This window comes from Chelonia mydas, chromosome 2 (genome assembly GCF_015237465.2).
Source record: "Chelonia mydas isolate rCheMyd1 chromosome 2, rCheMyd1.pri.v2, whole genome shotgun sequence".
NCBI classification, from domain to species: domain Eukaryota; kingdom Metazoa; phylum Chordata; order Testudines; family Cheloniidae; genus Chelonia; species Chelonia mydas.
This window is the reverse complement of record NC_057850.1, coordinates 87473851-87500480: the sequence shown is the minus strand read 5'-3', so window position 1 is coordinate 87500480 and position 26630 is coordinate 87473851. Positions and strand designations below refer to the sequence as shown.

Genomic DNA, 26630 nt, shown 5'->3' with positions numbered 1-26630 from the left:
GAAGCCAACAGAGAGCACCAAAGTGAGACTTCGGCATGCAAAAAAACCCCAAGATACAGTGAGCAAGCACACGCTGTGCAAATCATTACTGGATCAAGCTCTGTGAAGAGATAGAGAGAGCTTCAGACACAGGAAACCTCAGTCACTTATGACAGCCTGACGAAAGCTCTAGGTCCCACGGCCAACAAAGTTACCCCTCTCAAAATCACACAGCGGTGAAATCATTACAGATAAAAGCAGGCAGTTGTCTTCTTGGGTTGAACACTATTCAGAGCTATATGCACAAGAAAGAACCACCACCAACGAATCACTGGACCAAATACCAACTCTATAGGTCATGCCAGAGCTAGATGTGGAGCCCACTGTAGAAGAGCTAAGCAAGGCCATTGATTTGCTAACAAATGGCAAGGCTCCTGGAAAAGATGGCATCCCAGCGGAAATCCTCAAATGCAAGAAAGACAGCCTGTTACCATATCTTCCTCAGCTGCTACTTAAATGCTGGAAGCCAGGGGGAGGTACCACAAGAGATGCATGGTGCAAACATCACTTTGTATAAAAATAAAGGCGAAAAGGCAACTGCAACAACTACAGGGGTATCTTGCTACTAAGCGTAGCGCGAAAAGCTTTCGCAAAAGTCATCTTAGTGCGCCTACAACAGCTGGCGAATCATGTCTACCCTGAATCACAGTGTGGATTCAGGGCTAGAAGATCAACTGTAGACATATTTTCCTCTGTGTCCACTCCAAGAAAAATGCAGAGAGCAATACTGACCATTCTACATCACCTTTGTGGACCTAACCAAAGCATTCGACACAGTCAGCAGAGCAGGTCTATTTGCAATACTAGAAAAGATAGCATGTCCACCAAACCTGTTAGTCTTATATGTTAATTCCACAACAACATGAGAGCAACTGTCCAGGTTGACAGGTCCACTTCAGACAGCTTTGAGATGAAAAGTGGAGTGACGCAAGGATGTGTTCTTGCCCCTACACTCTCTGGAATCTTCTTCTCATACTCTTGGACTGTGCGATTAAGGACATGAAAGATGGAGTGTATCTCCACACAAAATCAGATGTGAAAACTCTTCAATCTGTCCTGACTTAAGTGAAAGACCAAAAGCCAAAAAGGTGCTAATCAGGGAACTTCTATTCACTGATGATGCTGCCCTTATAGCCCACAATGAAGATCTATTACAAGAACTCATGGACCGCCTTTCAAGTACCTGTCAGGCATTTGCTCTCACCATCAGCATCAAGAGAAAACGGCTGTATTAGGACGGGGATTCCACAAGATCCTTCAATTACCTCAAAAGCAAACCAGCTAGTAGTCCAAAAGTTCAGCTATTTAGGTTCTACAGTGACCACCAACCTCTCACTGGATGAAGAGCTAAATGTTCACATTGGAGAGGTTGCCACCACCTTTAGCAGACTAACTAAAAGAGCATGAAACAACTCAAAGCTTACCATCAAGACCAAAATGCTAGTGTACCCAAGCTTGCGTCCTCAGAATTCTCATGTATGGTGGGGAAACATGGACAACTTATGCTCATCATGAGAAAAAGTTGAACAGTTTCCACCTACGTTGTTTACGACGCATACTAAACACCAAATGGCAAGATGACGTCATCAACGTAGAGGTTCTTCAAAGGGAAAATTTACCAAGTGTGACAACCCTGCTCAAGCAAAGACGACTGCGCTGGCTGGGCCATCTGAGTGGGTTGGAAGACAGATGCATACCCAAGGATATGTTCCCTCTGATAGCTCCCCGGTTAACAAGAACATCAGGACGTCCCAAGCTTTGCTATAAAGACACACAAGTGAGATATGAAGGAATTTGGAGTTGATCCTGACTAATGGGAAATCTTGGCAAGTGATCGTAACAAGTGGTGCCATCGTCTCCATCAGGGATCAAAGTCCATGACAGGAGTGGACTCCTACAGCTTGAAAAGAAAAGGAAGCAAGCAGCTCCCAACCAAGATACATAAATTTGCAATAATTAGCAAAGATCATGCAAATCTCAGATTGGCCTATTCAGTCATGAGACACTGCAAACCGTCTACATCATAGGCTGCAATTCCCACCATCTCTCGCAGATGAAAGTTTGCCAACAACATTACCATAGTTGAACAGGTTATCAGCAGCAGAGACTACATCAGAGCCCGTGCTTCCTCACGAACACTCCCAGAGCCATTAGCCCTGTGATCAATGTATGTATAACAAAAAACACCAAGACAGACCCTGTGGTACCCTGCGCCAAGAAAACTCTTCAGACAGAGAAGCAATTACTCACAATTGCCCTACATGGCTTCATAGAAAGTTGACTGCTATCCACCCTTGCTAGGATGTGCAGGTGGGTCAGAGCCTCATGCAGTGGTATCAAAGGCTGCTGACAGATCTGAAAGAACTAAGGGTGAATTCCTTGCCCCACTGAAGTCAAGAGCAAAATTCCATGTCTTCAAGGGGGCCAGAATTTCATTCAGAAGAGTCTGTCCATTGCCAGGATGACAGCAATTATACCAGTGCAGTTTTTACCCCATAGCCATGCCTATAACCGGGGTGACCAGGATTAAGGATGCCTGAAGACTTAAAAAATGGCAAGAGTTGCCAAGCCACTACCTTTTCAATAATCTTTCAAAATTAAATAAAAGCAGGAGGCTAAAAAACAGATCTATAATTAAGACTGCCAGCATCAAAAGTTGGTTTTCTGAGCAGAGGCCTCCACAACTTCTAGGACAGTGAGCCATCTAGATTGAGACAGTGAGAGATGGAGATACACTTCTCTACTTCAACCTATATATCACAATGGTCTCTTCTGGCTTTGGAATCTATGAGTCAGTGTGGAAAAGATAGCTTAAATTCATGGGAGCAGATGGAATCACACAAGGATAAAATGTAGAGGTAGAAGGGAACTAAAAACACAGCACTGAGGGGCTCTTGAGAAAGGGAAGCAAGATATGAAGGACAGCCACCCGAAGGGAGAGCAGGCAGAGAGGCAGGAATTAAAATGAAACTCATCTTAATTATTTAATGCAGAGTTGTATCTGAAAGGTAAAAGCAAATATGTAATTTTTGTCCTGATGTAAAGGGATAGCAAAGAAAGCATTGGCCAGATGTATCTAAAAAAATTAGCCATACTCAATCATGTGAAGAATAACTGGATTTGGTTTTTACTAATACAGTACAAAATACTTTTTAAAAATCGATTCTTCCCCTAGGCTAAAACAGTGTATTTTTTCCAAGAGCATTATTTTAAAAGCTATAAAAAAAATCCTCCTTCACATTTTTAGAACACAAATGAAATGTAATTTTGTAGAATGACAGAACTATCGATGTCCAATACAGATCTGGCAAATGAAGTCAACAGAATATTAATTTGTAAACTCTACTTGTGGATTCAGATATTCTAAATGATTTATGTACAGTATTTAATGTGCTCTAGTTCTTCTACCATCTTTCATGCAGCATTATGACACTTGCCGCAATTGTGTATTATTTAGAAGAAATGGATTCTTGCGATTATCCAACAAAGGAATTCATGCTGAAATTGGAAGTCCAGCTGATCACCACCAGAGGAAAAGCTAGCATAAGTTTGTAATTTCAAGTTTTATTTTTATATTGGTGAAACATAGAACCTCTTCTGAAAGAGGCAGCATCTGCAGAGCTGTTACAAATACGCTTCATACTCTAATACACCTCACAGGTTTGGAAAAGGTATGGATAAAGCACAGTTTCACATTATATGAACACTTTACACTGTATTTGGGCATACAAATTCAGTCATATTAAAAGGTAATTTATATATTATCTGACTTCACATACAATGGATAATATTTCAACATCTTCATACAAACTTACTTTTGTTTTTAAATAGTTGGCATCATTTTTGGAAATAATTTCTCTTACTGCAAAACAGTATATTTTCACTTTAACTTATTATTTAAGTGATAAGTTACAAAAAAGTACCAATTGTTTTGGAAAGTAGAAACAAACATTAAATATGTAATATAGACACATCTGTTTACAATTACACATTTACTAAAGGCAGTAACATTCCTATTACACTTTTACCTAAAAATAGTCTATTTTATATAATCTATTCTCCCCTATCTAGTTTTCAACCATAGACATCTTTTCATATTTCAGTCTTGAAAGCAACATTGCAATCAAATATTAAATTTTTATTCTCTTTGATGCATACAAGTCCCTTTCATTTTAATGAGCTTTGCTAGCATAGTACAATGAATTTTTGCCCTTAACTTTCCTTAATCAGTACATGAATTTTAATTGGGAAACCTCTATCAACATGGAAGGAATTGTCAAGCTAAAACCTCACCATAATACTTTGAAAAAATCAGTGGTTAGTGTCTAAAATTGTTTTGGACAACACAAAAAACAGATGCTACAAAAGTGCTTTGTTTCAGAAGTGAATGCATAGACTTGTAGCCTTATCTTACACAACATGTTAGTGTTTTATCACTGGGGTAGTTTAAACAAAAACTGCACTACTTTCGTCTTACTAACATATACAAGTACACTAATTTTCTTCACTTATGCATGTCACACTCCCTTTCCTCAGATATCCCAGGTTGTGTGTAACAGGTAGTCTTAAATTCCCAGTGTAGTCACTAAAGATCTCCTCACACAAAAGTACTGGAAACATCAATCATATCCTACAAGAGCCCCTCTTTTAGAGCATAATGTATGTCCATGAGCACTCAAGGAGTCAGAAGTTATTGAGTTCATTAGAGTAAGCTATTCCAAGAGTTATATTGGTTAGTACCGTTCAAAGGACAAGTCACAGATCTTCAAAGCCTTCTCACCAGTCTTGATAGAAAAGTAAAACACTCACACTTGCCAAATTTTATAGAAGTCAAGGTGTGCAAGCAAACTTCCAACATCCATGTCCCTAGTATAACGTGACAATTTAAAAAACAAAACAAAACAAAAAGAAAACCACACACACGAGGAAAGCTCAGCACTAAAAGGGTATTTTCAAACAACTTCGCATTTCAGATCCAAGCTTCAGTCCATTACTACACAATTTGGGCACACAGAACCAGTTTTTAAAACATCTATCCTAGCATAACATAGAATAAAAGACTCAACAATGGGAGCTTCTATCAACAGTGTATGTCATACTAGCCTTGCCTGACCAATGTGGTACATATTCAAAGTTTGCACATTCTTTCACAACATTCCTAAATCAGATATCATCGACTCAAAAGAGCTTTTTCACACTTGTACATTTAACAGAATTGTTTCAAGAATTCTCAAAATTTCTGAAATGATTTGATGCCTTAACATGGTAGAAGCCACAGTATTAGCATTTATACCTTGCTTCTGGTCTAATGCTCACTGCAATTTAGGAGTCATGGTGCATCATGTATATCATGAATCCTCCCCCTACCCCCGTCAGATTCTGAATGACTTCATCCTATAGTAGTCCTTCATGGGTTCTTCCGTAGAAATTTCTGCAGAATTGAAGTCTATGGTCACCTATTAGGCATGGAATAGTCAAACTGGAGTAGTCAAATTTAGTTTGATCCTGAAGAATATGCACTAGATTTTTGTGATGATTTACACTTAAGTTTTTCAAATAACTTTGATGGGTTATTAATGGGAACTTTGGGCCAAAGCTACAAAATGCTAAACAGACCACTTACTGGCTACATTATGCTTTAAGTAATTGTAGAAGAGTACTGCTGATTCCAAATTTAAATTAACTCAAATTTTTGAAGAACTGTGTTTTGACCTATTTCCAAGATGTTACATTTCACTTAGATTTTTGCTGATTTCTTTTTCTGCAAGGGTTTTATATTCGGCAAACAATACATCTATCTGCAGTCTTTTCAATTGATTATTGTTGGCTCCTTTCTCCTTTGCAATATATACATTACAAACAGCATCTCAATCTGCATGCAAACGTATCACCAAAGATCTCCTGAGAATATTGTTTCTTTAGGTGAAAGAGAGCCCCATTATTTTCCCATAGGTATCTGAAGAAACTTGCAAGATGGCTTCATATCAGTTGTCCTAGTTATTTTCCACACCCTTTTACACTCCTGGATAATGCTTATAAAAATAAGGCATTTAAAACAAATCCCTCTACAGAAAAATGTAGAAAAATGTTTTCAGAATAAATGGAATGGTCCACACCCCACAGGCTTAAACTTGTATAAATATCTGGAGTTTGTCTTCTTTATTCAGATACTCAATGTGCAAAAAACTACACCAAGATGAATAACCTTTAAAACTGCCAAAGTGGAAAGAAATTACAAACATGTTACAGAGAACCAGAAGAGCCAGTCAAAATATTCCAGAATCCAATGATTTGAAACTCTAGTTGTTTCAATACTTCTCCCCAATCTGATTTAGTTTCTTTTAACCTATGTGCTTTAGAGAAGACACAATATTATTCAGATATTTCAATCAGAGGAAGGCAGTGACTCAGGAAGTTCCTACCATGTACGCAATGGAATCCAGAAATGCTTCAACAAGTGGTGGGTTATCATGCTTTTTTGTAATAGTACCCAAAAGCTGTCAAGTCAATATTAGCATTCCGATATCATGAGTGCAATGAAGCGCTGGTAATTCTGGTACCTTTGGATATGCTCAACATCCACAAACAGCAATATTTCTGATATTTAACATTAAACATGTTTACAACTAGCATAGTCCACCAGAATATTCATCATCTTCCTCCTCAGCATGGGAGCCAACTGCGGCCGGTCCTCCTGCTTTGTCCAGTGTAGTAACTGGTGATTTCTTCTTAGTTCCTCCTCCTGGGACCGCCAAACTAAGAGCTAGCTTGGCATACTGACAACAACAAACAACAAGATGATGACAGGTTTAGTGTCAACATTGTCATAGGGCTAAATCCTACTTGCCTTTCTCTAGAAAGAATCACAATGAAGTAAATGGGACTACATGCCTAAATAAGGTGAGCACGATTTGCCTCAGTCTATTGACTGCACTCAAAATGGCAACAATCCATTATTTTGTAACATTCTGTTCCAATAGCATAAAAAAAGAGAGACCTAATGCACGCACTATTCTCTGTGTTAAAGTGATTAAACACGTACTATGAATTCTGCTCCTTTATAGAATAATCATTGCCATGTTGCACAGTACAATTGACTAGAAGTTTAAGATAAGCAAGTCTCATCAATGCAGTTTTTTAAATGTGCAGCACTGCATATTTTATCTAACCACCACCACATAAGTGGTCTTTTACAGAAGCTTTTTCAATCAAGATGGCATCATCTTTTCAGATTTTAAAGTTATATTAGGTGAAAAATAAATATTGTTAGAAAACCTAAACTAGGATGATCAGAAGTTTCTATTACTGCCTGTCTTTTTACAATTTGCAAATATGCAGGTGGTTTTTTTTTTAAAATAGCAAGTATTTTCTTGAAAGGAAAAAAAGACATCTTTCTTTAAAATAGCAAATGACCATGGTAAGTCGCTGTAAAATTACAGGACCACTCTTGAGAACTGAGCAGTGCTTGCAACTCCTCTTGATATCAATAAAAGCTGAAGGTGCTTAGCATGGATTTCTAGCTAAAATGGACTTGTACAAACAGTACTGTATTTCTGAGCTGAAGCACTGACTGCAGAGTTTTCAGCCCATGTTGGGGACAGAAGGGAACTGAACTCAGATGCTATTCAACAATATTCCAGCCAATTTTTCAGACAGACTTACGAATGCCGTAAGTTGCTCATTCATCTGACCCTTCCAGATAAAAGGGAAGATCAGAGGAATGCGGAAATTTACAAGTGGTGAGCAGTAAAGTGGAAAATATGAGAAGCTGGAGGGTGGGGAGAGCAAATCCAGGACAAAACACACGGTAACTCCAAACCAGTTCTCTTTCTTACCAGGAAAAAAGGTTTATGAAAACCCACATGAAATGCTAACTTACGTCATTGTCCATGTACTTGAAGAGTGGTGAGTTACAGACATTAGAAACTTGATCCTGGTCCTGGTTGTCATAGCCTTCTAGAAGCTGTTCTAGTGCTGCACAGTCTTCACTTCCATTGAATCCCGGTATACTAAAGGAAACAAAAAGTTTATTTAAAACATTTAAAACTTGTCCACTCATAGCACTCAACAATTTGTTTATGTTTACATGTTACTGAGTAAGAGCAGAGGGACAGGCAGCTGTAAGGCTTGTGTTTATAAAAATTTATGGTATTGCTTAAATAAGTCTCAAAACCCAGGCTGAACAAAAATGCCTAATGGCGTGAAAATGTATTTTTTACTATATGATCATCTAACCATGCAAATTATAAACAGATCATCAATTTTTTAAAAAATGTTTAGTTCTCTGCTTGGGACTAGTTGTCTGCATGGTCCCAGATGACAGAAGTGCCTTAAATCTCATGAGTTTCTGTTAACTAGTCATAATATTTTCCTTTTACAGTGCATGTATGGAATCATAAGTGTTTGAGACTAGGCAAGGTAAAGACTTAGGTTAAAATGATCCATTTTTAATTATCTTTAGAATTTAAAAAAAAAATGTACGATATCTGGTCTTAAGCTACAAAGTGGCAAGAAAATGGTAACACAAAATAAAAGCAGTAAATTCAATTGGCAACAATCAAAAAGTCCCTTATCAGTACTGAACATAGTTACAAGAGCTAATCCATCTCTGTTCAGTGTATGAAAGAGACAGATACTAAAATGAGGCAGCACTTAAAACGATTAAATATTTTTAGTGAAAGAACGCCAAGAGCAACAACCCTGTATTGTTTATTCAGCTTTTATTAAAGCTAAGCAAACAGATAATCTGGGAAGAAGGAACAGAAAAGGGGAGAGTAGTGAACTGAACAAAATTCTTCTAGCTGTTTAATTTTTAAGCAAAAAGTAAAATCAATATAAATATTTTCATTGTTTATTTTAAGGTATGTATGTCTTACTATTAAACTAATAGTATATTAATAACTACAACTGACCATTTGAAAACAACAAATGTTTTTCAAATGGTAGTCTTCCAAAAGACACTGTTGTACCATAAACCAAACCAACAGAGTACAGGATTCAAACCTGTGGAAATACAGACTTGCCACATGGCTCTTTAATAAAGATGAATTCATATCTATCTTCAACATAACCAAAATTTAAGTTTGAAAACAATGAGGCAAATATATGCCTTACCTGTAACTTTCCCTGACACATCTTTCTGCAGCAACATAGTCATGTCTATGAAGATGAACTAAGACTTGAGCAATAGTTTTCTAAAATAAATGAAATGACTGATCACTCTTTAGTAACCAAATGCAAGATATTTAACTTCTATTATGAATTCAATATCAAAAGTCCTGTTGCTTGCTCAGGATAGGTAAAAAGAACACTACAACCAATGGCACAATTGCTCTACACCGTTCCCTGCTCCACATTCACAAATGAAAAAAGTGATGGGCTCTGAAAATACTGATCTACACCGGCTGTGGATCTGTCCCATCTTTTTTAAAAGTAGTGTCGAGGAAGAGATCAAAGTGGACCAATTCTGTTGTAACCTTAGATTATCTGAACCTAGGTTTACAAATTTAGAACTGAAAGACAAAATTATTCTAACAAGAATTTTGAAACCACAAACCAATTTTTTGCTTATGTTAGGATTTTCTGACTAGATATGCTTATCATTTGCCCAAAAAGTTAATGCATTCAAAATATCTAGCCCCACTTCCCGCCATCAGCACACATTTAGAAAATAAATTAACATATCTCCCATTCCACATAGCCCAAAGAATTATTTAATTTAACTGTATTTGCAGGTTCACCTACACAGATATTTTATCTTTTAGCATTTTCAAGGAGATCAGAAAGCTATAAAAACCATTCTGATGATCCGCAACAACTATTTGCAACATTTTCAAGACTATTATGCTGATACAAGATAGTTAAGGAGGTGGGTGAAAGGAGGGGCTAGCCATCCAGGAGGTGCTCATCCAGTAAGAAGAAGTTTATCCTGGATTGCAAGGCATACAGTGCCATTCAGTTAGAGGTGCTGCAGACACACAAGCCTATCAATTTCCCTTTGCGCATTTCTATTTTATAAACAGGAAAGAAACATTCACTCAGGTCTTTTACCTTATAACATGTTGGATAATTTTCAACTTCTTTATAAATATTTTTTTCCTTCTGAATAGACAATGCAGCCTCATCTAATCTAGAAACAAGAACAAACATAGAAGGAACTGTGAGAAACCAGTGATTAGAGCCTTATGATGTGCACATTTTAATGTCTGTAGGTGGTAAAGGCGGCACAGGAGCTGTAAAGACATTTCAGTAGTCCACATGAAGCCTATTAAAAGAATTCATATTTGTGTCTAATCAATTTTTTTTCCCTCCAGACTGAACAAAAAAACCCAAAACACTGTTTGTTTAAATCCACTGGCATGAAGAATCAAAGTAATCTAAACACTAAAAACTATCGAGTCTTAAAGTTTTCATTTGGTCTTCAATCTTGATGGAATCAGTGTAACATTGCAAAGGTTAAAAAAAATACACATCTTTCAGAAATCCTGTTATTTTTGAGTTACCAGATAAAAATACTAAAGTGAAATCCAGAAATCAGTGCTTCAGTTTGAAAGCAATCCATGCCACATGCCAGTAAAGTTTAATTTTATGCTAATCAGAGCACCGACACATGTACGTCCTATACTTTTCTAGCATTTCTGTCCCTGTCATTGCCAGGTCCCAGACCTATGTGAAAACAAAAGCTGTAATCTTTGAAGTCAACCCAACTCACGGAAGGAAGTCACAATCCAGTGCACATTACTTTTTTAAATAAAAACACTCATGGTGATGAATTGTGAGTACCCAAAACTGCATAAGAAACGCAGACAGGGCTCATTCCTGTACAGAGCTGAGCTCTGGTCTAAACTGGTGTTTAAATTCTTGCTGGATCCCACTAGGATGTTCAGCACCCTACAGGTGTAAATCCAAATAATGCAAAACAGAAAGGAAATGGAATATTTACTTGCAAATATCTTGGTGATCAGTTATGTTGAGCAAGGATCATTTCAGGCAGTGGAAGTCCACAGAGAGCTAATATTTCCAGCCAAGCAGTCGTACATACACATAGTGTTGAAATACAGCAACTATTTTACAAGTCACAACACTATAGCGTTTGTACAGGAAGTAAACACTGTATCCAACTGAAACTGCAGAGTCAGTTTAGGTAGGAAGTACATCAAAGCTAATGACCCAAGAGTTCACACTGGATATTTAAGGAGGACAAACATGGTCAGGACCTTCATGATACACCTCATCCAAAAGGTGACACCTTTAGCAGCACAGTATCAGCATCAAGCTGGAGCACTGGTTTGGCACTGGAAGGGACAAAATGTCAGCTACTGAAACATCAATTTATGTGAGAAGGTTTGGCACTATTTTTTTTTTTTTTTTTAAAAGACTCTCCCCCCATACCTGCAGTACAGATTTTAAACCACACGTACATACACGCCCATCATAATCTACATATAAAATGAGTGAAACTCAAACGTTAGCAGGACTGTCTAAGTTTTCCATCCTTTTTATGCCTGAGAAATAAATATACTTGCAATGTGAACACAAATGTTTTTAATAAAGTACAAAAGTGGGTCTTTTCAGACAAAAAAAGAAGGTGATTTCAGGTTGCAAAAAAAGGACAATAACCCTGCCTAGTACCCTGGAGAGGCATTTTTAAAGTTTTGCATACATTTAAAATTTATCAGAGTACTTGCTAGTGTTTTATAACATGGATGTAAAAACCATGCCATTTAAGAGAACTTAGGAACTCCACCTTCATGGTCTACTATTTTACATTTTTAAGCATAAAAGAATTGCTTGGTTTTGGAAAAGGCATGTAATCAAGAAGCACAGGATTTAAAATTTCATTAGCCTCTCTAATAGAGGTTCAGATTACATTTGTCAGCTATAAATCAACTTCATACTCGAATTAATCAAGCTATTTTGGATGAAAGTTTCTAGTTACTATAACTACTAAGGACTTCACATGGCAGCTAACTGATTCAATATATCTCACAATTCTTGGCAATCATAATTCCATTTCCCTACCAAAGATTTTCTTTCACTGAAACTCACAAAACAGTCAAAGAATATGGATATTTTAGACTACTACTCTTCTGACGCAGAATCATCAATGACATCCACAGAAGTACAGTAGGACCTCCCTGATCTGCTCACACAAATTATGTTTAAGTCTGCTATTGTGATTGATGATGAAAACACAACAAACTGATTTTCTGTTTAATTATATGCAAGTTACTTGATGTTCCAAACCCCAAGTGACATCAGACACAATGTGGCCTCTATAAATCAGTATGACAATCAAGCTATCTCAAAAACATTAGTGTACACATCTCAGCTGACAGTCCTTCCACCCATGTAATAAAAGGGTTTTCCTTTTATATTATCATTGTTGCTCACAATTACAGCACACACTCAAGGCTTGACAAAATTTAATTAGGAACACAGACTCAAAGACAGCCTTATAGTAAGCTGTTGGTTGTAGTTATGTATGTTTATGCTAAATCACGGTACAATTTGGTACTACTAACCAACAGAATTAGAAAAACAGGTCAGCCTGAGGATTCAAAGTCAAATGCTTCCCCCTTGATTCAGGATCAGACACCCGCATATGGGTTGCTTTGGTTGGATAAGTCACTTAATTCCCCTACTTAATATTCTACACAATTTACACATGAAGAAATCTAAAGTGCTTACTACCCAGTGTTGTGGGGAATAATTCACACTGATGAAGAACTTTAGAGATGAGCCACACCAGGTTCTCAATCATTCGTAATTCGTCTTCACTGAATTATTAGAGGAATACTAAACATTTTATAGCGCCAAAAAACAAAAACAAGAAAAAAACAGATGAGTTTTTCTGCACTCAGGTATAGCCAGAGAAACTTAAACTGGATCTTAGTCTGACAGGCACCAACATAATCTTCTGTTTCCAGATAGTGACTTTTGAAGAGGCAGTATGTAAATTCAGTGAAACTCAGCAGTAAAGATTTCAATTATATTTAGAGGAAAACATAGATTCAGAACATAAAAAGTTATACCTGCGTCCTCTGACTAAAAGTCTTGAGGCCTTCCCTAGCAATTCTACAGCCTGCCGTAAACGTTCTTCATTCTAAAGGTGCAGAACAAAAACAAAATGTTTTACACATTTGTGGCTTTAATTCTGTGTAACTTCTCTCCTTTTTGTAAATGAAACACAAACATAAGGTATGAGCTCAGGTCAGTGTGGGGTTCTCCCATGGCCTTACTACTTTTAATCAGCATTCTGCTGTGTAACATCTTTCCAATGTCACAGAACTGCTGCAGAGCTCCCTCCCGCTGGACTGCCCAAGAAGTGGGAGGAAGCTGTATAGGAGATTAAATTCAGATCCTATACAGTGGGGGATGGAGTATTGGTAGGGAAGGAGCAATGCTGGACTCTGCACCTTTACATTAAATATCCCAATAGGAGCTGAGTGACTTCCTGTGCAACATTATTCACTCACTGCTGTGATAAAGAACAAGACAGAGCTCAAAACTCAACCTCACATTACAGCTATCTGTGTGCAGAGCTATTTTAGGCTGACTGACCTTGAACACGTCTTCCTTGTACTCAATCTTTATTTCCTTACCAGCCTTTATTTCCTTTGCTGTTCAAATTAAAATGGTAGTACTTACTTCGAACACTGATGCTGTCTGCTGATAGAGTTGTACAGCCTTTTCTGGGTTCATACTTTCTATTAGCCTGAAATAAATACAAGCCAGAATTATTATTATTCAGCTCAGATAGTAAAGTTTTCTCCTAGTACAGGATTCACACAACAGTCTATAAAAAGGCGGCACCAATGTTTTGGGACTTGTCCTAGCTACCAATACTGCAGGCTTACTTTCCAGCCCGTTCCAGTGCAATAGCTGCTGTGTCAGGTGTTCCATTCTCCAGGTACATCGTACTGGCCTTCTCAATTAGCTGAACTGCTTCAGGAAGTTTTTGCATCTCCTGTAAGAAAAAGTTGGGGAGAACAACAGTGTCAGGAACTATGCTAATATACAACAGACCAAATGGAAGTATTCTGTATTGCATAGCATTACATTTGTAGAGTTCAGCTCCCTACAACGTAAACTACAACATCCACAGCGCAAACAAGCATCTCATCCTACTTTTCCCTCCACCTGCCTCTGATAAATCAGAAAAGTTGGCTGATTTTGTTCTTTGCATTAGCCACATGATGGAATACACTGAATGAGCACTCACGCAGTGGAGCTACAAAACCAAAGCAGCCAGTCCTGTTTCCCTTTGTCACGTTTCAATTTTGGAATAAATAAATCAGTTCCCTGGTAGCCAAACTTTACTACAAAAAGTCTGTATATATGTCCACTTCCGATGATGTGCCCTCCAAACAAATTGTACTTGATTTGAACCCTGAAATAATGATTCTCTGAAAGTCTGTTTAACTGATCAACATCTGGATTACAAGTTCGCTTTCAGTTCCCTAAAAACTGGCTTATGGTGGTTAATTAGCTTATTTTACTATAAATTGATTTTCTATCCCCTAAATGATGTTTTCAACTGTTGGTTAAACCCATTCAATAAAATGCAAAGCTATCAAGTCATTATTGCATGCAAAATCACTAACAGGATTGTGGCAAATGTGATTAGAAAACTAATTCCTGTTGACTACAAGATTTATGTTGAGCTAAAACAGAAGGGCTAAGGTATGGGAGTTGTCACCAAGAACTATAATACGTCAGCTTACTGAAGGATCACGAGTTATATGATGGTGGTCTGTTAACAATGTCTTTGTATGTTAAAAATACGAATCACAGTGCATGTGATGAAACTATAGGATATTCCACTCATCAGCACCAAGACTGGTTTGATGAAAAACAACAAGGAAATCCTAGCATTAATTCACCAGAAAAGAACTGCGTTCTGTCACCGGCAAAATGATTCTTCTAGCCAACGAAAACATGAGGCTTACCATCTGCTCAAGGCCGAAGTCCAAAGGAGACTGTGTGACATCAAAAATAAGTGGTGGCAAGAGAAGGCCTCTGAGATCCAGGGTTTCATAGGTCAAGATGACACAAGAAGCTTCTTTCAAGCAACAAAAGCTACATATGGGTCAAGCTCCAAACGTCCAACCCCCTTACGTTCCAAGATTGTCCTTGAGGGTGGAGCCAATGCAGCCATTAAACAATGCTGGAAGGAGCACTTGGATAGCCTACTAAACCACGAATCCAGAGTCTCTGAAGACACCATCGAGTCTATTCCACAACGCTCAGCAATGGCACACCTTGGTGATCCCCCGACTTCTGAGGAAGTCCAGCGTGCCATCACCCAGCCAAAAAAATCACAAGGCACCAGGCCCAGACGGTATCCCAGCGGAGGCTTTTAAAACTGGTGGAACAATGCTCCAGCACAAACTTTGCCAACTCCTCAACAAAATCTGGACCTGCGAAGAAATTCCACCTGACTTTAAGAATGCCAACATTGTTACAATATTCAAGAAAGGGGATAAATCTTTGCAGAAGAACTACAGAGGTATTGCCCTCCTCTCCATCGCAGGGAAGATCCTTGCCCTGATGCTACTAAAACACCTTTGCTCCCTTGCCAAGGAACTCCTTCCCAAATCACAGTGTGGCTTCAGGCCATCCAGAGGCACAACTGACATGATCTTCGTGGCACAACATATTCAGGAAAAGTAAAGAGAACACCACCAGGAATTGTTCATGGCATTCATCGATCTAACCAAGGCCTCTGACTCTATCAATCGTGATGCCCTATGGAAGGTGCTGTGTAGGTTTGGCTGTCCACAGAAATTCATTGCCATCATCACGATGGAATGACTGCCACCATTCTGTGCAACGGCTCAGAGACCGAACCATTCAGCATTCGCACTGGTGTCAAGCAGGGCTGTGTCACTGCTCCAAACACACTTAACCATTTACCTTGCCGTGATCCTGATTCTCATCCGTGACCGCCTTCCTGATCGAATCGGGATTGAGTATCATATGGATGGTTAACTCCTCCTGATCTTAGATTTTGTTTGGAGACGTCCGAGATTGAGAATTGGCATCACTGACCTTCACTATGCAGATGACTGTGTCTTTCTTGCACACACAGGCCGACCTGCAAAGTACCCTAAATCTTTTTGCAGATGCCTCTCACAGCCTAGGTCGGTGTGTCTCTCTCTCTCTCAACATCGGGAAAACCAAGGTACTTTACCAGCCCTTACCTGCACAAACTACTCTTTGTACTCCACAAATCACCATCAGTGGAGAACCCCTGGAAAATGTGGACCATTTTCCATACCTTGGCAACCACCTCTCCCAAACAGCCAGCATTGACACAAACTGAACACAGGATCCGCTGTGCCAGCACATCCTTTGGAAGACTACTCAAATGAGTCTTCAATTATAGAGATCCACAAACAGGCACCAAGATCTTGGTTTACAAGGCAGTTTTCATCCTCACCTTTCTCTATGGGTGTGAGACCTGGGTAACCTATAGACAACATTTCAAGTGGCTGGAGTGGTTCCAGCAGCACTGCCTCAGGAGGATTCTCATGATCAGCTGGGAAAATGGACGCACTAACATCAGCATTCTCTCTGCAGCCAACATGAGCTGTATAGAAGGGCAGGTCATGAAACACCAAATCTGCTGGGCTGGCCACTGTATAAGTATGCCTGACTCTTGCCTCCTGAAGCAAGTACTGTACTCTTCTCTCAGTTAAGGCAGGGAAGAAGGGCTCGCGGAGGACAGCGAAAGTGTCCTCAAAGACATCCTGAAAGTACACCTTAAAAAGGGAGGCATCAATCCAACAAACTGGGAGGATTTGGCACGGAACAGAACACATGGCGCCACACCATACACCAAGCCAGAGCTCACTTTGAGGAGAGCAGACATGCTCATGAGACAGAGATGTGACAAAGGAGGAAAGAAAGGGCACAACAGTCCAGCCAACAACTATGTCTTCTCCAAGATTACACCTGTCACTTCTGTGGGAAAATCTGCAGGGCACAAATTGGGCTCTTCAGCCACTTAAAAACCCACCAATGAACCCCCTTGGCAGATATCCTCGCATTGAGGGATAGCCAAAGAAGTTAATGCCGCCTTAGTGTGTTTACTGCAAAGTAATTCTACCTTATGGCAATTCCCAAATGGCATGAAGTAAAATATTATGTACCATATAGGCTGTCCCATACCAAAGCTAGCAAAAGCTAATGAGTTTGGCCTACGTAAAGAGATTTTTATTGATGTATGTTCTTTATTGCATCTGCCTTGAAATGAGCATTTGATAGATGGAGTGTGAAGTTGTCTTGTTACACCATAGCTTCCAGGCACTTCTGGGTCCGGTGCTGAAATGCTATTTTGCTGCTTCTTACAGAAATAATATATTAATCCAAACACATGCCTATGCCTCCTACAGGAAAAACTCTCAAACATTTACAAGAACTCTTTGATTTCTCATATTTTTGGCCTGTTGTATACAGCGTAGAAAGTCTGTGGAGCTGGAGCAGAACTATAAAATAGGTAACGACTCCTCCCTCCCCCTCAACTTAGTAGAACTACCTCTGCAGAAGTCAGATGCCACAACGAGAGAACATGTGACTGGTTGCTCTTTGCAACATCATCAACCTGCCAACTCCCAGGAATTCAGAAGTGAACAAAGACCTTGTCATCATTAGCCATTTTTCTATTGGGAAAATTTCATAGAAGAACAACTCTAGAGGCACACAGAGCCAATACAGAAGTACAGGATCTACACATGGATAGCCCTCTGATTCTGTGGAGCATTGGAAGGAGACAGTAGTGTCCCCTGATTATTCTACACAGGTGAACTCCCCTTCCCCTCTCATAAGAGCAGAAGGAAGAAATCTCAAGTTCAAATCTAATTTCCTGTCCCTTTGAGGGAGTATCTCCGGTAAGTGACAACAGGACACACTATTATTTACCTGAACCCCAAAAATAAGCTGCGACTATGAAGTACATTAGATTATTAAGAAAAGAGAAATGTAATTACATACATACTAAACTCAATCTCCCATCTCCCGATTTTGATTTATCAAGTTTCAACCAGGAAAGAAGGTTGCATCATTTAAAATTATTGGGGGGGAAAAAAATAAAAGGTCAACACTGGAAGTGCTAGCACCACTTTAACGCTAATGCTGCAAGCTGAAAACTGCATATATTTTAAAATACAACTGTCCAGGGGAGACTTCTTATTGTTTTGAAACAAACACATAAATAAAGTGACCAGTAAATACCTTTAACATCATGCCAGCTTGTTCATAAGCTCTGCAAAGAAAAAAGTTAGGTTTACTCACAGTGTTATTTCAGTGAGTTGAAATGACATGTCTTGCTGTGTAGCAAGAGCTACTATACATCAGCTAATGGTGAATCATAACGACACATACATTTCAAACACTGTACGTGGCTTTTATTTACAAAGACAGTTTCTAACTTGTGCGCTAGTGACAGATATTGCAACCTCATGCTGCATCTTTGGGGACCACTTTATTACGTTCATGAATAAAGTACGTATGATTGTATTCAACTCCATGGAGGAGCAGCTGTCGTAACACTTCACGAACTAAAAACAGTGGACAATGATTAAGGCCAGTTGCTAATACTGTAAGTAACTCTAAAGACATACCACCCTCAGTGGTAGTTTGCATATACTGATTCAAACTGGGTTTTCCAGACACTGAGAAACAAATAAATAGCTGTGTTTATATCAGGACTTTCTTTTGATCTAGCAAATAGACACGCTTTTATCCAATGGGGCTCCAATCCTGCTGAAGGGTTGGAAGAATGATGGCCTACCAGAGTCTGGAGCGAACCACAAAGAGGGGATAAACAGTATCCCTGAGACCGTGACAGTGTTGTCTTCTATGGATCAAGTGCTTTTGACCATATTTGGAGCCCTGAAAAAGCATAATGTTTCCCAGCCCAGACCAAAGATACCTTCCTGCTTCTATAGCATGTACTGTGTGTGGCAAATTTTGCACCAGTGCTTCAAACTAATCAGACAATCTTTTCACTATTTGCCATGAGTTGGAGGAATGGGAGGGTAGGAAAGGTCTGATTGTGTTTCCACTACACAGACTAGACCACAGTGGCATGAAAAACTTAAAAAAAAAAACAAAAAACCTCTACTAATAGAATTAAGAACAGCTAATATTATAGAGCACCATTCTGGTGATTAGAGACATTGAAGAAATTTCAAGTATGTGAAGAGAAAAATTATTTATTACCTTAATCATACATGCAGTAAGCAAAAACTCAAATGAAATAAGCAGATCCTGAGTAATATCCTATTGATGAACAATCCAAGAGATATTGGAACTAATCCTGATAGGTGCTAAAAAGTCTTAATATCCATTTACTTCAATGGGATTTGCAGAGTCTCAAAAGCTTTCCAGGATGAAGCCACTAAGAAGTCTGATCATGAACCAGTGAAAATAATGGAAACTTTGCCATTAAATGAAAGCAGACTTAGCCCCAATGTATGCATTTTTTAAATAGTCCCATCTTTAGATACACATAGCATATTGGGAAATGCATCAAATTAACTGAGGAATTTAAACTTACTTGGCAGCATGGAAGAGACTGGATGTAACAGAGCCAAAGTTAAGGATACAAGCCATAAAACCTGACAGGTAATTATATATCAAAAATAATTTACTGAAGGATTAAGCAAACTGAACTTTTATCCAAATACTAGTACCAAAGATAACATTTATATGGAGGCAAAACTAATCTGATACGTGTGCATGCTAGTTTTTTTGTTTTTTGTTTTAAATAAACATTAGGGCAAAATAAAATTCAACATATCCAACTATGAAAGAGCTGACGAAACTAGATTACATACATTTATTTAAAAAGAGCTTTGGTTACTACATTGTGTTAGATAGTGTAATGTTAGCTAATCTTTTAGCAGTATGTTTAATGTGTACCATTCATTTCTAGGCACCACATGGCAAAAACCATGCAAACGATTAACTAAAAAAAAAAAAAAAACTAGCACACATTCCCTAAGGGAAATGTCTTCAATTTAAAAGCCATGTTACAAACAAGGAGATCCCATTTAAGTCACCTACTTGCAGCAAAATAAATAAATAATTTTTTAAAAAACCCACCATCAAACAAAAAACCCCCTCAAAAAGTAAAAATCTCAAGGAAATCTAAGGAACAGAAAGCAAACGCTAAATCCAGGAACAGAAAGCAAACGCTAGAATCTGTTAATAATAATAATAATAATAATAATATGTGCTGAGTGGTACCTGGGCACCTCAATCATAGACCAGGGTCCCACTGTGCTAGGGACTGGCCGAACAAAATAAGACGACCGTTCCTGCTCCATAGGGCTTCTTATTTTTCATTCACCAGATAGAATTCAAGCCCTCAAGGAAACATTCTTTAAAATGAATTTTGGAAGTTAGCTAAGAAACCTTTTAATATTTAGTCTGTTTTTGTCTCTTACATCTTTCCACACTACCCCCTCCCCTCAGTCCAGTTCTGATTGCTAAACAGGTATTCGATTCCTTGAATACTGAACTAACCATCAGTGAAAAGATACGCTCTATTATTTGCATGTGCTTCAGCTTCCCTCAAATAGGCGTCCTTTGCCTGCTCAAACTGTTTGGCATTCTTAAAAGCAACACCTACAAAGAAGAATTGAAGAAAAAAAAAAGTGTTTATGTTTTGCCATTTTCCTTCTTTCATCTATTGTTCAAGACACACAAAGCCAGATTTTTAAAAGATATTTAGACACCTAAAAATACAGATGGGCATGTAGTGGGATTTTCAAACGGGAGTCAGCTGCCTAGATACTTCTGAAAAATCCAACTACGCGCCTATCTACACCTTTATGCCCCATAGCTTTAAAAATATGCCCCATAATGAAAGTATTTACATTCTTTCTCAATTTATTATTATACCTTATATCAAGGCTCATAAGAATCATTCTTAAATTATTAGTATTTTCTTCCTCTATACAATGTAAGCTAATTGGATTTTCACTATAGTCAGCCTCTCTTCTCAGCTGAATATCCGTACTTCAGTATCCTTTCCATTCACTAACCAGAAATGATGCCAAATAACTTTATTTTAAGGTTCTAACACATTAGAAGTGATGCCTAGTTGCAGTTTTCCTTCTAAATCAAGATCCCTGTCAACAACAAAGTGTACCTGCAATAAATACCAGCCTTCATAATTAGTTCTGGGCACATTACAATATAAAGAAACTTAACTAACCAGCAAATGTGTACTTATTTAATCAGGATTTTAAAAAAAATCAAAGCAGACTCAGCTCAACTCCACTACTGGAGAGCGCATGCACACACATCTTTTTTTCCCCCGCAGTTGCTATTGATGACTTACCAAAACAAAACCAAGAATTTAATATCTGGTGAGTGACTGGGAATATAAAGTGTAATAGGCTAGAAAGATATGCTGCAGATGCTATTAGTGGAAGAAATAGATTTTGGAAGGCGGATAACGTGATTAGACAAAAATGAATCAAACAGAATTGGGCTGCTACATTTCATATTAGCGAGACACTTTCCGGGATACTTGCAAATAAGGAGCAGAAATCCTCAAGACTAAGATGTCAAAAGCATTCAGTAGAATTTCTGCTCAGTATCTTACTGAAAAAAAGAGTCTCAATATTGAGAGATTTAAATTCAACAAAACAAAACTCAAGACAGAACACTGAGGCGGGGGGAAGGATAGCTCAATGGTTTGAGCACTGGCCTGCTAAACCCAGGGTTGCGAGTTCAATCCTTGGAGGGGGCCATTTAGGGATCTGGGGCAATTGGGGATTGACCCTGCTTTGAGCAGGGGGTTGGACTAGATGACCTCCTGAGGTCCCTTCCAACCCTGATATTCTATGATTCTATGAGATAGCTGTCAAAAATAAATCTGAAGCATTGGTGAGCACCAAAATGTTATTTGAAGATGGTGTTATAAGACCACTGACAAGAGTCCCCAAAGAGCTCAAGGGAAGAGAAGTGGGGGTGGGGGGAAAGTCAGAGAGAGAGAGAAGGCAGGAGGGACAGGGGAGAAGGAGGAATAGTGCAAAAAGAGATTTAATTTGACAAAGTTCAGTGGTATCCAAGACAGCAATCAGGCAAACCCAGGATGGCACTGCAATAGGAAGGCCAAGACAGATTTGAGTATCACCTGCATGCATACCAATGGAAAGTTACACCATATAAACACAACTGGATTCTAAGAGCACCATCTGTGTCCAAGGATTCCAAAAGATTTTTAAGAAATAGAGCAGGGTACATCAGAGAGCCAACAGCAAAGCATTAACCTTGAGGAATCTGATAGATTTTTCCCCTCATCCTCATCAACCTCAACTAAGCAGGAAGAGAGAGAGAAATATTTGCCCTTTAAATAGCATGCACCTTCAAAGTATCCAACAGACAAACTTTGCATACACACGTTCTCTCTCTGTCAAGTCTGTCAAACAAATTAGGGTTCTGCAGAGGTTTCCACTATTTGCCTCTATACAGCATTAGGAGTTTCCCTTCCTCACTCAAGTCCAATTCTTTTACCACTCCTTGCATGGAGCTCCCACTGAAGACAACAGGGATTCCCATGCAGAGTGGACATGCTCGCACGCGCGCGCACACACACACACGTCAAGCCCCTATTTACAAACAGAAAAAAAAAAAAGAAAAGAAAAAGAAAGGAATCTAACTATGCCTAACTATTTTATCCAAAAGTCCACTTAACTCTGTGTTCAACCATATTTTGCAAGCAAGATATTTAAAATTGTGATTTGCACTGAGATTCAGTTTACATATTATTAGTTCTAATCATTTCAAATAAATATTCGAAACACATAAGAGCAATGTATTTCATAGTAAAATTAGAAGATTTGGTTCTTTATTTTACTCCCTGCCCTCACAACCATCTACAGATTTACAGACATCTTAAAATGATGACATCCAAAATATTATCTAAGATTAAATTACTGGATTATTTAAACCTATAAAATGCATTCCCACATAGAGTCATACATACCTGCCTTTCCATATTCAGTAGCTGCACTATCATAGTCTGGTTTCCACTTTAAGAATCCAGTTTTCAGGCTGAAATGCAAAAATCAAAAGTCCATCAATAATGAATAAATGGTTGAAACGAGAAACTCTTCTTCCCGCTGTCAACATATATGGTTTTGTTTCAAGTGGCGGCAATGCGGGAGGAAGAGGGGGCAGGCTAGCAAGGGGCCACTGCCTCCTACCCCCTTCGAGACTTCACTAAAATCACCCTCACCCATCCATGTGAGATACAGAGAAATGGCAAAGAACTGCCAGAAACTATGGTAAGTAAGGACCAACAATTTGGGCCTCACTGCTCCATCCGGATCAGACCAGGAACAGATGTTTGGCCCCTTTGGAGTTCTGTAATTTCTCCCTCTCTTTTCAGGATAAGCCTCAAATTATTTCTGCTGAGAGGGGGATTTGGAAGGAAAGTACTTTTTTTTTTAAGCAATAGTGGAACAACTTGTTTCAGGATGAAGGTTTTGGAATTAAAAGTTAACTATCATGTGTTGTATTTCTGGCAGTTTATATTGTCTGTCTATAGCAGTGATTTTCAACCCTTTTTCGTTTGCATACCCCTAAGAAGTTTCAAATGGAGGTTCGGAGCCCTTTGGAAATCTTAGACACAGTCTGCAGACCCCCCCACCCGCCAAGAGGTCCAGAGACCACAAGTTGAAAACTATGGGTCTACAGTGTTTGTCTCTCTTGGCTACTTAAATCATAACCTCTTTGGAGCAATGATTACATCTAATGCATTTATACTGTCCTCAACACAACAGTACCAATCTTGGGTGGTAGCCTTCTGGTGCCATCGTCCTCTTTCAACAAAGAACAAAAGTAGCTATATGTAAATGCTTTGCTTTCAAAATAAGTTTGGTGTGAGCACAGCTTCAGTGAAGTTGCTTGAACAAAAGCCAGTCACAAGTTTCCCACCTCATCTCTTTTCAGTTTTTATTTCTGTTGCATTTCTTCTTCATCATAGTTCTCCCATTCACCTGCCTCCGAAGCACCACTCCACTTCCCTTTTCTCTCCATCAGCCTCCTAGTATCTGTCTCAGACTCTAGAGGAGTGGAAGAGGCTTCCCCTACTCCCAATCATTCTAGCTGAGGGGCCTGTCACTGCCCCTGTCAAACATACAGCGAAGGGTAGCCTAGAATTCCTCCTTACCTGTAAGGGGTTAAGAAGCTCAGATAGCCGGGTTAGTACCTGATCAACAGGACCAATGGGGAAAGAAGATACTTTCAAATCTGGTCGGGGGAAAGGTTTTTTTCGTGTTCTTTGTGTGGGTGTTCTCTCTTGGGACTGAGAGGGGCCAGACAGAAATCCATCTTCTCCAACCCATCCTAATCCAAGTCTCCAATACTGCAACCAGGTAAGCCACGCAAGGCAGATTAGTTTCTCTTTTGTTTTGCTTGTGAATTTTCCCTGTGCTAAGAGGGAGGTTTATTCCCGTTTTCTGTAAATTTAAGGTTTTGCCCAGAGGGGAATCCTCTGTGTTTTGAATCTGAATACCCTGTAAAGTATTTACCATCCTGATTTTACAGAGGTGATTCTTTTACCTTTCCTTTAAATAAAATCCTTCTTTTAAGAACCTGACTGATTTTTTCCATTGTTCAAAGACCCAGGGGTTTGGATCTTTGATCACTTTGTAACCAAATGGTTAGGATATTATTCTCAAGCCTCCTCAGGAAAGTGGGTGTAAGGGCTGGGGTGGGGAGGGATTGCTGGGGGAAGAGGAACTCCAAGTGGTCGTTTTCCCTGGTTCTTTGTTCAATCATTTGGTGGTGGCAGCGTTAGTTAAACCCAAGGAACAAGGGAGAATGTGTGCCTGGGGAGTTTTTAACCTACACTGGTAGAAATAAGCTTAGGGGGTCTTTCATGCGGGTCCCCACATCTGTGCCCTAGAGTTCAGAGTGGGGAAGGACCAACCCCCAGTCATTCTAGCAGAGGAGCCTGTCACTGCCCCCATATAGGATTAGGGGGGCTCTGAGAGCTCAGGGCCCCGCTATCCACGCAAGGTATTTCTGTGACCACACGCCCCACTGTTAATGGGGCTTTCTCACAGCACCCCGTGTTACGGGCGGGGAGCTAAGGCACAGAGAAGCCAAGCGACTTGAGCAAGGTCGCACGGGGAGTTAGTGGTGGACGAGCAGGCCCCAGGCGAGTGCCCGCGCCGCACCTTCCCGGCGGGCCACCCCGCGCGCCGCCAGGCTCCCGGGGGCAGGCCCGCGGGGGGTAAGGGGGGAGACGTGGCCTCCAGCCCTCCTCGCGTTGGAGCCCCCCCCCCCCAGTCCCTCTAACCGCCGCCCCGCGGCTCCCGACCCGCGCACGGCACTCTGGGAGCTGTAGTTCTCTCCGCGAAGGTGCGCGGGGCCGAGCTCCCAAGGCGCGCGGCCGCGGGGTGGGTGGGGGGAGGCTGGGGCCGATGACGGGCTGGAGCCACGGGGAACCCGGCGGAAGCGGCTGCTCCGCGAACGCCCGAGACCCGGCCCCCCACGACCCCTCTCCCAGTAGCGAGCGGCGCAGCCACTCTCCAGCCCGGCCCGCGGCCTGCTCGGGACCCCGGGCAGGGACAGCCCGGCCTCCCGCGCCGCGCTCACTATTTCTCCGCCTTGGCGATGTGCTCCAGCGCCTCGTTGATCTTCTGCGCCGCCATCTCGCCGGGCCGGGCCCGTCTGCACCCGACAGAAACCACCACCTCCGTCAGGGAAGCAGAGACGAGCTACGGAAAGCCGTAGGGCTCATTAGTAGACATAGGGGGCGGGGCCTGATGCCACGCGCCTGCGCGGGGAGTAGACGGAGTCTACCATTAGGGGAGGGGCTACTGGTTTGGGGCGGACGCCCGGCCGCCGCGCCGGGTCAGAACAGGAGATTAAGCGCGTGCGCAGTCTCGGCACACAGGCGTGAGGGCGCGCGGCTCACGTGGTGCCGCAAGGGCCCTGCGAGGCTGTGTCGAGACCTCCTCGTCGCCCCGCGGGCAGAGTCAGGGGGCCCTTTGCCTGGTCGCTGCTAGCTGGGCCTGCGGCAGGGGCTTCAGGGGCAGTGCTAGTGCTGTGGCTCTCTGGTCTGCCCAACTCACCTGGGGCTTCACAGCTCTCCCCATACCCCCCTTGTCTCTTATGGCCTCCACCGTGGCTGGCCTCATCCCGCCCTTGGCTCCCTCTTCCACAGCTGTTGTCACCCAGGCAGGGCTCCCAGACCTGCTGGGTAAGTGGCACTCCGTTTCCTTTGGCCAGCCCCTCTCATGTCCCACTTCTGCCCGGGGGCCTCCCAGGGTGCTCCTGGCTGCACTGCAGGATAACCTCTGACCAGTCTAAGGAACAGCTGATGCTGGAAAAGCCAACTACAGGGAATCCAAGAGGAGTCTTGGTTTGTGCTGGCTCTGCTTGGCCCCTCATCTTCCCTTTCAGGGCAGGCAGAGGAGCTCAGCTGCCAGGGTGGTACCTACCCCTTCCCCAGAAGCCTTGCGTAGCAGAGAAGGACACAAAACTAATGTCAAAACCTATCCTGTTGTCATTTATAAAACATAACTTTTCCCCCTTCCTTATTGTGTGTTTAATTT

At 40.6% G+C, this 26630-nt stretch overlaps 1 protein-coding gene across 2 annotated transcripts; it reads right to left on the bottom strand.

Annotated features, from left to right (window-relative positions):
- Positions 1-5795: 5795 nt before the first annotated feature.
- Positions 5796-25845, bottom strand: NAPG (NSF attachment protein gamma). 2 transcript variants are annotated; one of them, XM_037892874.2, is made up of 12 exons: positions 25669-25845; positions 23048-23115; positions 20575-20676; positions 19604-19664; positions 18277-18307; positions 13899-14008; positions 13690-13756; positions 13074-13144; positions 10090-10168; positions 9154-9233; positions 7919-8048; positions 5796-6815 (listed from the first exon to the last, which is right to left on the bottom strand). In XM_037892874.2, exons 1-12 carry the CDS (start codon positions 25722-25724, stop codon positions 6666-6668), a joined length of 1005 nt encoding a protein of 334 aa, XP_037748802.1. In that variant the 5' UTR covers positions 25725-25845; the 3' UTR covers positions 5796-6665. The 2 variants fall into 2 exon arrangements, with proteins under 2 accessions (XP_037748802.1, XP_007062395.1); XM_007062333.4 differs by having other exon boundaries at positions 19604-19621; positions 20592-20676; positions 25669-25843.
- Positions 25846-26630: the final 785 nt, after the last annotated feature.

Excerpts from the sequence above, each read along its gene's own strand:
- NAPG (XM_037892874.2), bottom strand. The coding sequence starts at position 25,724 with ATGGCGGCGCAGAAGATCAACGAGGCGCTGGAGCACATCGCCAAGGCG. Across the intron at positions 18,308-19,603 it reads AGTCTCTTCCATGCTGCCAA|AGCTTATGAACAAGCTGGCA; the intron begins GTAAGTTTAAAT and ends TTTTCTTTGCAG. Across the intron at positions 8,049-9,153 it reads TGTGTCAGGGAAAGTTACAG|TATACCGGGATTCAATGGAA; the intron begins GTAAGGCATATA and ends TGTTTCCTTTAG.